Raw genomic sequence first — 13,931 nt, 5'->3', positions numbered from 1 at the left:
CAAAAACATGCACAACACAATATACATATCCAATGCAGTACAACACATTATATTTTTAACAACTATAGCAATAGTGTATGAATATAATTATAGCAATAGTGAATAGTGTACGAATATAGCAATAGTGTATGAATATAGCAATAGTGTACAGCTATAGCAATAGTGTACAGCTATAGCAATAGTGTACAGCTATAGCAATAGTGTACAGCTATAGCAATAGTGTACAGCTATAGCAATAGTGTACAGCTATAGCAATAGTGTACAGCTATAGCAATAATGTACAGCTATAGCAATAGTGTATAGCTATAGCAATAGTAAACAGCTATACCAATAGTGTACAGCTATAGCAATAGTGTACAGCTATAGCAATAGTGTACAGCTATAGCAATAGTGTACAGCTATAGCAATAGTGTACAGCTATAGCAATAGTGTACAGCTATAGCAATAGTGTACAGCTATAGCAATAATGTACAGCTATAGCAATAGTGTACAGCTATAGCAATAGTAAACAGCTATAGCAATAGTGTACAGCTATAGCAATAGTAAACAGCTATAGCAATAGTGTACAGCTTTAGCAATAGTGTACAGATATAGCAATAGTGTACAGCTTTAGCAATAGTGTACAGCTTTAGCAATAGTGTACATCTATAGCAATAGTGTACATCTATAGCAATAGTGTACAGCTATAGCAATAGTGTACAGCTATAGCAATAGTGTACAGCTATAGCAATAGTGTACAGCTATAGCTATAGTGTACAGCTATAGCAATAGTGTACAGCTATATCAATAGTGTACAGCTATAGCAATAGTGTACAGCTATAGCAATAGTGTACAGCTATAGCAATAGTGTACAGCTATAGCAATAATGTACAGCTATAGCAATATAGTGTACAGCTATAGCAATAGTGTACAGCTATAGCAATAGTAAACAGCTATAGCAATAGTGTACAGCTATAGCAATAGTAAACAGCTATAGCAATAGTGTACAGCTTTAGCAATAGTGTACAGATATAGCAATAGTGTACAGCTTTAGCAATAGTGTACAGCTTTAGCAATAGTGTACATCTATAGCAATAGTGTACATCTATAGCAATAGTGTACAGCTATAGCAATAGTGTACAGCTATAGCAATAGTGTACAGCTATAGCAATAGTGTACAGCTATAGCTATAGTGTACAGCTATAGCAATAGTGTACAGCTATATCAATAGTGTACAGCTATAGCAATAGTGTACAGCTTTAGCAATAGTGTACAGATATAGCAATAGTGTACAGCTTTAGCAATAGTGTACAGCTTTAGCAATAGTGTACATCTATAGCAATAGTGTACATCTATAGCAATAGTGTACAGCTATAGCAATAGTGTACAGCTATAGCAATAGTGTACAGCTATAGCAATAGTGTACAGCTATAGCTATAGTGTACAGCTATAGCAATAGTGTACAGCTATATCAATAGTGTACAGCTATAGCAATAGTGTACAGCTATAGCAATAGTGTACAGCTATAGCAATAGTGTACAGCTATAGCAATAATGTACAGCTATAGCAAAAGCTGTGTACCGTGTACAGCTGAGAAACCCACTCACTCTCCTACATACTGAGTATATAGGCTAGTAAAGTTTACACACATACTACATATACTTAAGGGACTTAGTGTTAGTTTTTCTCGACGACAAGGAAGTGTATAATCAAGGTATCTAAAAGTAAACCTACAGTATAGTAGTCTAGTAGTATAGACCATCATGGACACAGTAAAAGGTACAAGGATCTGAGATTAACTATAACAGGCACAGTCGTACAGAGGACACTAAAACATTTTAAAAAAATTAAATACTTTTCAAATTTTACAGAGTACAGCAATAGATGAATATAAAATAGAATCGTTCAAAATATCGCCCCCATCTGTAAAATATAATGGGCACCCAAACACGGTAAACACATAGTGAACTATGTCCGCAGTAACCCATTACATCGAATTAATCTAAATCCAAAACAGAAAACCAACGACACAATAAAACCACGAAGAAGAGATTTATTCAAGGTCGGGGGGAAGTTGGTCGTTTAGCTCCGGACAGTCTATGCAACGTCTATGCAACGTCCGTGCAACAACAAAAGAACCGTCTATGCAACGTCTATGCAACGTCCCTGCACAATGAACACTCTATGCACACTCCCTGCACGGTCAGTCTATGCAACGTCTATGCAACGTCTATGCAACGTCCCTGCACAGTACCATATGAACACCGGCTACTAGCCGGCTACTAGCCGGCTAGTAGCCACTTTTGTAATATAAGCTCCTCAACTTTACATTAACAACCGGCTACTAACCGGCACTTGAAAAGTGGTCACTAGCCGGCTACTAACCGGCTACTAGCCGGCTAGTGACCACAAAGTGGCTACTAACCGGCTACTAAGCGGTCACTAGCCGGCTATTAGCCGAGCTCTAAAGCAGACCTATTACTAGCCGGTTAGTAGCCGGTTAGTAGCCGGCTAGTGACCGCTTTTCAAGTGTCGGCTAGTAGCCGGTTTGGAACTAGAAGGTCCGCTTTAGAGCCGGCTAGTGACCGGTTAGTAGCCACTTGGTGGTTACTAGCCGGTTAGTAGCCGGTTAGTAGCCGGCTAGCGACCGCTTTTCGAGTGCCGGCTAGTAGGTCCGCTTAAGAGCCGGCTAGTGACCGGTTAGTAGCCGGTTAGTAGCCACTTGGTGGTTACTAGCCGGTTAGTAGCCGGTTAGTAGCCGGCTAGTGACCGCTTTCTAAGTGCCGGCTAGTAGCCGGTTTGGAACCGGCTACTAGTAGGTCTGCTTTAGAGCTCGGCTAATAGCCGGCTAGTGACCGCTTAGTAGCCGGTTAGTAGCCACTTTGTGGTCACTAGCCGGCTAGTAGCCGGTTAGTAGCCGGCTAGTGACCACTTTTCAAGTGCCGGTTAGTAGCCGGTTGGTAATGTGAAGTTGAGGAGCTGTTATTACAAAAGTGGCTACTAGCCGGCTAGTAGCCGGCTAGTAGCCGGCTAGTAGCCGGCTAGTAGCCGGTGTTCATATGGTACTGTGCAGGGACGTTGCATAGACGTTGCATAGACGTTGCATAGACGTTGCATAGACTGACCGTGCAGGGAGTGTGCATAGAGTGTTCATTGTGCAGGGACGTTGCATAGACGTTGCATAGACGGTTCTTTTGTTGTTGCATGGACGTTGCATAGACGTTGCATAGACTGTCCGGAGCTAAACGACCAAGTTGCCAGGTCGGGAAAGATTCAACTATCCTGATGCTGATTTAAGTGACTAGTGGGGTTACAGCAGATTACACATATTGGGGTGGGAACAGAGCTAAAACAACACAACAGCAGATTACACATATTGGGGTGGGAACAGAGTTAAAACAGCACAACAGCAGATTACACATATTGGGGTGGGAACAGAGCTAAAACAGCACAGCAGCAGATTACACATATTGGGGTGGGAACAGAGCTAAAACAGCACAACAGCAGATTACACATTATATTGGGGTGGGAACAGAGCTAAAACAGCACAACAGCAGGTTACACATTATATTGGGGTGGGAACAGAGCTAAAACAGCACAACAGCAGATTACACATATTGGGGTGGGAACAGAGCTAAAACAGCACAACAGCAGATTACACTTATTGGGGTGGGAACAGAGCTAAAACAGCACAACAGCAGATTACACATATTGGGGTGGGAACAGAGCTAAAACAGCACAACAGCAGATTACACATATTGGGGTGGGAACAGAGCTAAAACAGCACAGCAGCAGATTACACATATTGGGGTGGGAACAGAGCTAAAACAGCACAACAGCAGATTACACATATTGGGGTGGGAACAGAGCTAAAACAGCACAACAGCAGATTACACATATTGGGGTGGGAACAGAGCTAAAACAGCACAACAGCAGATTACACATATTGGGGTGGGAACAGAGCTAAAACAGCACAACAGCAGATTACACATATTGGGGTGGGAACAGAGCTAAAACAGCACAACAGCAGATTACACATATTGGGGTGGGAACAGAGCTAAAACAGCACAACAGCAGATTACACATTATATTGGGGTGGGAACAGAGCTAAAACAGCACAACAGCAGATTACACATATTGGGGTGGGAACAGAGCTAAAACAGCACAACAGCAGATTACACATATTGGGGTGGGAACAGAGCTAAAACAGCACAGCAGCAGATTACACATATTGGGGTGGGAACAGAGCTAAAACAGCACAACAGCAGATTACACATATTACTAGCATATTATTGAGGCGGGAATACAGGTTATATTGGGGCGGGAACCGAGATAAACCCAGCTATAAGTTATAACATATACTAAAACAGCACAACACATGAGCAAGTAAACAAAGCTACAACTACTATACACATACCACACGGAGGTACAGGCAGCAGCTGGCTATACAAGGAGAATGTACAGCTATATAATGTACACTGTAGTGAGATGATATATACTACTATTACATCGTTTATGTGTGTTATTATAGCTTAGCGTCCAGTATTGTCAGTACACACAGTGTGCTGTATAATATATATTATATACTGTGTATATATTATATACTGTACCTACAGTGTTCATTACTTTGAGGACAATAAATATATACTGTGTATAATATAATATATATTATACTGTACAGTGTTCATTACTTTGAGGACAAGTCAACAGTTCAGTGCTTCTCAACTAATAATGTTTACCAGCAAGTATATTATACGGATAGTAACTGATATTAACCGAGTTTCTGATTCAGGATGTTACTGAAGATAGTAATGAAAATATTTTAACACCTCAGTACTGTGTATTACTACAGCTCAACCTGCTCAGTCTGACTAATTGGGAATTTAAACTCCACGGATAGTAAGTATAGTAAGTATAATTATTGTGCACATGCAAATGTGATTGTTTCGGGTGATTAAGATTTATTTTCATTAAACGCATTTATCAAGTTTGGGCTGGAGAATATCATATTATATAATTGTGCAGCAAATAAAAAAGAAGCGTAAACAAAGGCTTGTATCAAAACTGACCTATTTATAAGCAAAGTCTATATTTCAGAGTAAACTCCTTTCCCTAATAAGAGCATTTTCACTTGTCGCAACAACCGGGATAAAGATAATTTTACACAGAATACATCTATATCAGAGACTGAAGGTATATGGTAAATGCAGCTAAACAGATAATATAAATATATAACCATCCGCGAAAGTACAACTTATTGAGTTATACATTTAAGCATTTACAACTACATTCCACCAGTACAACTAATACAGCAGATCTGGTAATTATCATCATGTACAACACAATGTAGAGCTCTATGTGTATACCACGTGACTATACACTGGGTCACGTGCTGTATAAGTCACGTGACTATACACTGGGTCACGTGCTGTATAAGTCACGTGACTATACACTGGGTCACGTGCTGTATAAGTCACATGACCGACATCAAACATATTATATTCTGTTTACAGTGAATGATCGCCAGCGGGACTTTCTATATTAATGTCACTATTGTGACGGTACATTAGAACTAGACAGAAACAAAGTGTGAAGGGCCTGAACGGAACCCCTCGGTTTCAGTTCCTTGTGGTCATCGGTTTGGAGATGTAGCAAAAGTTCGTCCCCTTGTATTGTCAAAAACGTTGATTTGGTTTATTAATTATATTAAAGCGTATAAAAAAATGAGGGTCGTTTTGCACGCTTGAAGATTTGCACGTGGTTTATAGTCACGTGGTGATTACGTAATGCTTACCGAGAGCTGAGTGCATGGAACGCGGAGAAGTAATAAGTAAGTATGCGTTCATATCAATCGAGCAGTAATTAAAAGCTATAAACTCACTGCAGTACAGGATCATGTTCATAGATATCATATTATATGAAACTTTTATACTGTAGAGCTAATTAAAACTACCCCTGCGATGTTACAGTTTGACAGCGACCACTTATAATTCTATTGTGTTACCGATGCCTACCTCCTGGATCCTGACCATGCAGCTATAGTTCGAGCCTGGATCTGATTAGAACCAAGTATTTCTAAATTTCACGTTGAGCGACAGGGCGAATCAAGTACTGACATGAAATTATGATTGATCGTTTATCATTGCAAACATTACCAACTTAACTTACCGGCAAAATATCGTTAAACTGGTTCAGAGTTCAAAGTCACAGTTTAAATTTATTTCACAACTGCAATTAAATACATTTATCGGGTAAAATATATCGGGGTGGAAGCGTTTTAACCAATAACCAGGTGTACCCTGGCTCCACAATATTAATGCGAAGAATTTGTTTCACTTCATAATGAAAAGCTCAATCACAGGGTGTACTATTCCTTTATATCTTCAATTTGAATACAACATGATCGTATTAGTAGTAGCAGCAGCAGTAGCAATGTAGCATGGAACCACAAACCATGGATGAGAGATGCAGCTCCTAGCCGGAAGATATTTAATAAATGGAAGAGGATTGCTAACAATCTATACTAATGAACAGGTAGCGAGTTTGGTACGATAACTATATGCAGATAGTATACAACAAAAACTAACGTGTAACGCAAAACTCTAACAATAACATTTAGTGGTGATGTGGAAGATACTGCACGTGCGCGTGCAGTATCCCCTGCACCCCCCCCCCCCCCCCCCCCAGATTAGATTCGCGACCCGGAATCAATGAGATGATGTGGCTGGCAGCGTCTGACAATTAATGTGACACTTGACATGGGAGACGGCCCGGTTGAATCAGCCAAGGATGGTCAATAGGATCAGGATAATGAAAATTATTACCACATATTTTGTCTGTGACAGTTAATCATTTTCCAAGCAAAGATATTTGTTTAATAAATTGACTGAAGCGATAACTAGCTGTAAGGCCATGGCTCTGGACATGACTACTTAAAACTACTCGAGCTCTTGAGCATTTCGTTTTATAGTGAACGATGTACTTGATGATTCAATTAATACTTAGATACTTCATGACTCCAAAATCAAGAAAATTTCTCAACTTAGTATAATATAATTATAACAAGAAAAAGGCGTTACATAGCGGGATAAAAGTTTTTCTGAGGAAGTGGTATAATTCACATCTGATTCTGAACATATATACAAAATTTACATCATACATCAAATATTTGTGAGTGAGTGTGCTCATGATTAGTTTTAAAGTTTAAACATATATAAATACATTGAAGTGGATAATAATTTACACTTACAGCAGGCCCGTGAAGTCTCTTTTGGTGCCTTTAAAATCGTAATGACACTTGTAAATTCTGGGAAAATATTACAAAAGAGATTGATTCTCATTCCTCAATGAAGTAAAAAATACCGTTATGATCATCATAATTTTTAATCAAAATTGTGTGTAAGGCCGGAAAGGGTAACGGTCGGCCCGGCGGATATATTAATCAATTCACCTCAATTCAATAATTCTTCAATAATTGTGCGAATTACTAATTTTATTACGATCATCATTTCTTGTTAATAAATATATTCAACTAAATAACCCTTGACTTCATTTGTTAATATGAGCATGTTTCAAAATCCATCCGTCTGATATGATTACTAAAAGAATTGATCGCAAGAATTCCGATCTCAATCAGAGCTCCGCGCCGCGGTATGAACTTCGCATAAAAGCAGCTGCAGTCCGCGCTACACATCAGCCCTCATAATAGTCAGTGGAAGATCTGAGATCTCTGGAGGCGGTAATTCTTGAAATTCCTAGATGTTACTGTGCTGCAGGTTAACGATCCTAGGAAGAGCGTGGGTTATCATCTCCGGCTGGTCGTCGTCCTTGCCTCGTCTGTTGTCCCGTTTGTTCTTCTTTCCGAATATATCTTTGGAGACTGAGCGTGTTTTGCCTTTTTTGCCCGTGTCTGAAATAGAAAGGAGTGCTTGAAAATAAAGTAGAGACTCATGATGAAATAGATAAACAGGTAACTGTTATTGTACCCAATATTATTGTATCCGGAGAAAGTTTGCTGAAACATCCTAAATTAGCGCCTAAAGTTAAAGTTAAAGTTAATAAATCTAAAAAACTGACCTGATTTTGAGGCAGACTCCTCCTTTTTCACTACTTTAACAGGGGGTGGAGAAACAGAAACAGAAGGTCCCCTCTCCTTCTTTTCCTTCTGTTTGTTCTCTAATTTAGTACATTCCTTCCTGTGGCGGCTGGTCCAGGCTTTTAGTTTACACCGTTGAGAACAGAAGGAAACAGTGAAACATCTCGTACAGGGAGAAAGTTTTACGCCTGAAATATATCACCATTAGGATGGATATTGAATTTTTGGGGTACTATCAACTTATCAAGGTAGCAGGTAGAAAGTTGTAAAATCCTAATTTCGCTAGGTATATATCAATTATTAATGATTTTGTATCAACCAAATAACTAATTAATATCAACTGATCAATGAAAATATCGGCTAACCAGTGCTGCGACCACACTCGTAACAATACTTGAACAGCATCTTTGGTTTGTGTCCTTTCTTTCCCTCAGCTTCCATCAACTCTGAGAAGTGACAGATTGTAGGATTATTTTGCATGGAAAAGTTTTAAATCGGTCATGAAATATTGCCGCCAGGTTATGATGGAATCTCGAACACGGTAAACAAATAGCAAACCCTGCTCGCGACTACTTGGGCGCCTAACATATAAATTAAAGGTGAATGAAAAATGTATGCAGAGTATAATAAAGAATTACACACACATACACACGAATGGTTAAAAACTGTGGACACTTTAGATGTAGATATTTCTATTAGATGTATTTCAGGATATGGTATGTGATAAACATGCTTCGTGTGAAAAGATGATGATAGCACAAAGAAAGCACAGATCAATAGAAGGAAGATGGAGATTAGGCTTCGCTAGCGTGAAGCTCATCGTCTTTCCTTGTTGGACCATCGGTACAAGCTCTCTTACCCTGTTTTTCACCATCAGCACCCATTTTTACACCATTAGCGCCCATTTTTACAGCATCAGCGCCCACTTTTTCACCATTAGCGCCCATTTTTACACCATCAGCGCCCATTTTTTCACCATTAGCGCCCATTTTTACACCATCAGCGCCCACTTTTTCACCACTAGCACCCATTTTTACACCATTAGCGCCCAATTTTTCACCACTAGAGCGCAGTTTTTCACCATCAGCGCCCACTTTTTCACCATTAGCACCCACTTTTTCACCATTAGCGCCAATTTTTGCACGACTAGCGCGTCTGTTGGACTTTGAGGGTGTTTTCTTTAAATCACCTAATTTGTTCAATTTTAGGGAGGGGCACCAAAAGGGGAGGGGGCGCCAACAGGGGGGCGCCTTTTTCGGCAGGGGGGCGCCAACAGGCAACGTTACGCCACTGCTCCAGCACTTTCATCTTGTTCTGGACCTGCGTTAACTCTTAGTGTAAAACGACTGTCCAGACTTCCAGAGATTTTTTAGTAAATGGGTACGGAGAAAAATAATTTTGAGATATTTTAACTTTTAAGGTATTGATGGATAAATCTCAGAGCATTCGAAACATCAGATAAGCCATGTAGAACATCATTGATAATGGTAAATTGAACGGACCAAGAATGGGGCCCTGAAGTGGGGGCATCTGATTACTAACGACACCAGGCAACAGTTTGCACCCCCCTCTCCCCAGTTTTAAAGATGATTGGCAAGAGTGCCAGTATCTACAACATCAATTATATTATTAGGGTTAAGCAAAATAAATAACATGGATAGCAACAAACAAATAATACTTCTCGTCTTCGCTATTCAACCTTAGCAGGTTTCCACTCTTATGGTGTGTTAACATTATTAAAGGATACTATTTCTCATCCAACAGATTAATTCTTAAAATTTGGCTTGAACACCACCCTTCTCAAGGAAATATATATCGACTAGTGAACAAATTAGTGAACTAATTAGTGAACTAATTAGTGAACTAATTAATGGACTGATTGATTTTATCAAGTACCTGCTTCTTCTCTCATGGTCTGTTCCCGTTTCTGGACCTCGTCCCTGAGAAGTGTAGACATGTGGTTGAGGAGGTTGGTTCTGGCGATGTATATCTCCCTCTCGGCCGGGGTCAGGGCGTGGAATGGAGTGTGCGCTATTCGTTTGTCCTGTGTAGTGGGATCGGGTTATCAGGGATCCGCAATTATTTAGTGAGTGATTGTATCAGATAAAAGCCTGGATATATATGTATATTTAAAGTTTATTTCATTATCATAAGTTTCAACAAAGCTAGCTCACACTCAGCTTTTAAAAGGAACTGAAGCTTATTCAGCACTAACCTGATAGAACACATGCATAGCGTAGTCTACAGCAGTTCCCATGTGTTTCCCACTCTTTCCCACAGGAACCAAGGACATTATGTCCCCTCCCACTGTCATCAGCTGGTTTATTATTGCTGTGGGGAGGTTTAGTTAGTGGAGACACGGGGACACAATTGGGTTTAGTTAGTGGAGACACGGGGACACAATTGGGTTTAGTTAGTGGAGACACGGGGACACAATTGGGTTTAGTTAGTGGAGACACGGGGACACAATTGGGTTTAGTTAGTGGAGACACGGGGACACAATTGGGTTTAGTTAGTGGAGACACGGGGACACAATTGGGTTTAGTTAGTGGAGACACGGGGACACAATTGGGTTTAGTTATTGGAGACACGGGGACACAATTGGGTTTAGCTAGTGGTGACACGGGGACACAATTGGGTTTAGTTAGTGGAGACACGGAAACACAATTGGGTTTAGTTAGTGGAGACACGGGGACACAATTGGGTTTAGTTAGTGGAGACACGGGGACACAATTGGGTTTAGTTAGTGGACCATGAGGGGTATCAGTAGGGTCAGGATAAAAGTACAAGCTATTCCCTGGGTACAGTGAGTCCCCGCTACATCGCACCCTCCTAATATATTCTGACACAAGTTCCCACCAACTCTACCAAAACTAATATAAGGGTCTATCTCGCTGAGATCCAGAAAGTTAGTAGCAAACAGTGTGATCTCAGCTAGTCCTACAAAACACCAGAACACAAGGTACCCCGCACAGCTAACACTATATACTGACTATACAGTCCCAAAACCATGCCTCCATCAAACAACGCTATATATAAAATTTGAGATGTTATAAACTTACTGTCTTATTGTCCTCTGCTGCAAGACTGAGGTTATACTCGCTGAGAGCGATGATGAAGATGATAGCAGTTACATCGTCAAAACAATGTATTGAGTTACAGAAAATGAATAGCAGCCGGTTTACACTTTACAGAATTGCACATGATATATACATGACACAGGGGCTCCGTCACCAAGCAGACGATCGAGCAGACGAAACAGCTGACAGAGAAAATACAAGAAGTGATTCCGAGCGGGTGTAAGAAAGTAAGAAGGGTGTAAAGTATAGGTAGCTCAATGTACGAGTGTGCACGTGTGCGCGGCTCCGACGGGCACTAGTGGTAATAAATAACCATGAGCTGATATAATGATTTCCCGCCAAATATGAAACAGCTAGTACTGTGTCTTCTAGAATGTTCGCTTGGATGTTATGACAGCTTAAGACAGATATTTACTAATCCACAGTTCAAATCTTTGACGATGAAATTGTAAATGTAGGTATTATAATAGTTGAAATTTATAGATGTTTAGCTACCGAGCTGGTTGCGTGATGTTGAGAAATTTGTTGATTTCTGCACTTCCGAAACGTTAATTTTTCGAAAAGGAACGCAAAGCCGTTTCCTGTCAGTCCGACTAACATTATCAGACTGAAGAGTTTTCCCACAATCCGGTCCGGGGTCCGGAAAGCGAGTGACAGGTGTAAGATATTAAACTCTGCAGCTGCTGAGTGAGAGGTGCCTATTTGATGCTCAAACTAGCTTTTTCCTAGTTTCCGTCACACACCGAGATCGGTGTGTAATCGGTCACGTGAGGGTCGCCCGAGAGTCACGAGGTAGGGATTGAGCGCGCTTAGTGGCGGCATATAGCACGTGATATTTGCACAGCCAATTACGCGCCATATACGGTATAATCAATATATAATTGCGTGCGTGCAAGTAAATATTTTGTAAACAATGTTAGTATAAAGTTAACTTTTGCTTGGATATAAACATGCAAGTGTGAGGTAGCATAGTTGGCAGTGCACTGGTTTGTTGCTCAGATGGGTGAGAGCGAGGATTTGTCTGAACCATCCTCGAAATCGTTGTTACGTTGAAAACTGTAACTCAGCTCGATTATCATGTTACCTAGCTAGTAACTTGGTGAGAGAACAGAGAGTGGAAAACCAGACGAAAGTAAAGATGAAGTCTCGGGGACCGGGGAAGCGGCTGATGATGGGCAAGAATAATTAAAGCGCCCTAGGCCGCTCCCCAAACCAGACCAATAACACATTTTCTGAAAATTTCTAATTTTCGAGGTAAAACTAAAGGTAACATTTTTAGCGACAATATAGGCATATTTGTATGTTGTAGTAATATCATCAAATTTCTTAGATCTAGATTTCTAATTTCCTTTACGCTTTAGAACTGGAAGAACTGGTGAACCTGGTGGAGAGTGAAAGAGCTAGTTTATATGGCAGGACATGACAGGTACGGGTGCATGTTTATTGATATTCTCCCTGTTGATTTTTTATATTCACGACATAGTTGGCCTGTACGAACTTTTAAAAGGTGCCGAACTGTACGAATTTTAAAAAGCTGTCGAGGAATTTTTACCGAATTTTAAGAAAAAAAGTTTTGTTTTTTGATTACTTCAGTCCGAAAAATTGAAACCTCAAACTGTTAAATCAGATTTCTGAGTCGGACACTACAAGTTTAGGTGATAATGATAGCAAAGTTGATGTGATTTATTGCATTGATTTCCTTGATAAAGTTGAAAAGTGATTTTCATGCGTACTAATACTTCAGTTATACAATTTGTATTATTGGTCAAAACACAAAACTTAAACCCCTCATATTTCAAATTATAAAATTCTTGTAGTTAGCTTTTCGAAAATTTATGAGGCAAATTTTTCCCGAACTAATCCCGAACTTTTAAAAGGTGCCAAACTGTACGAATTTTTTACAAATTTTGTACGAACTGACCAACTATGATTCACGATGTCAATCTTTCGCAGCTCGGCGCGGCGTGGCCCAGTGGTGAATTTCGTTACTGGGCCGTGCTCAGCCTGTCATATTACCTGGGGACCCCAGGCTATTATGTTCATAAACATAATATTAAAGATTTGGCGGAATGACAGGCTGAGCGCCGCCCAGTAACCTGTCATTCCGCCTAATATCTATTCATATGATTATGAACAGAAATATAATACTAATAGCATGAGAACCCGGCAGGTTAGCAATAGCATCTCGCCGATCTTACGCCGAAATTGTGGATTGCAAAAAACATTATTTGCGCGGCCGATTAGTTCTGACGTTAGCTATAGTTACTATAGTCATAAAGGTTCTTTCACATGAACTTACCGGCAAAATATCGTTAAACTGGTTCAGAGTTCAAAGTCACAGTTTAAATTTATTTCACAACTGCAATTAAATACATTTATCGGGTAAAATATATCGGGGTGGAAGCGTTTTAACCAATAACCAAGTGTACCCTGGCTCCACAATATTAATGCGAAGAATTTGTTTCACTTCTAAATGAAAAGCTCAATCACAGGGTGTACTATTCCTTTATATCTTCAATTTGAATACAACATGATCGTATTAGTAGTAGCAGCAGCAGTAGCAATGTAGCATGGAACCACAAACCATGGATGAGAGATGCAGCTCCTAGCCGGAAGATATTTAATAAATGGAAGAGGATTGCTAACAATCTATACTAATGAACAGGTAGCGAGTTTGGTACGATAACTATATGCAGATAGTATACAACAAAAACTAACGTGTAACGCAAAACTCTAACAATAACATTTAGTGGTGATGTGGAAGATACTGCACGTGC

The 13,931-nt window shown here is 40.0% G+C and overlaps 1 protein-coding gene across 1 annotated transcript; it reads right to left on the bottom strand.

Moving 5' to 3' along the window:
* Positions 1-7,059: 7,059 nt before the first annotated feature.
* On the bottom strand, positions 7,060-10,515 carry LOC134825541 (ankyrin repeat and MYND domain-containing protein 1-like). The gene is made up of 5 exons (XM_063837773.1): positions 10,290-10,515; positions 9,971-10,118; positions 8,440-8,520; positions 8,056-8,262; positions 7,060-7,888 (listed from the first exon to the last, which is right to left on the bottom strand). The coding sequence occupies exons 1-5, from the start codon at positions 10,386-10,388 to the stop codon at positions 7,734-7,736; spliced, it is 690 nt and encodes a 229-aa protein (XP_063693843.1). The 5' UTR covers positions 10,389-10,515; the 3' UTR covers positions 7,060-7,733.
* Positions 10,516-13,931: the final 3,416 nt, after the last annotated feature.

Source organism: Bolinopsis microptera, chromosome 13 (assembly GCF_026151205.1).
Source record: "Bolinopsis microptera isolate Bmic1 chromosome 13, MBARI_Bmic_1.0, whole genome shotgun sequence".
Lineage (NCBI taxonomy): Eukaryota > Metazoa > Ctenophora > Tentaculata > Lobata > Bolinopsidae > Bolinopsis > Bolinopsis microptera.
The sequence above is the reverse complement of the archived record's forward strand: the minus strand, read 5'-3'. Positions and strand labels throughout refer to the sequence as shown.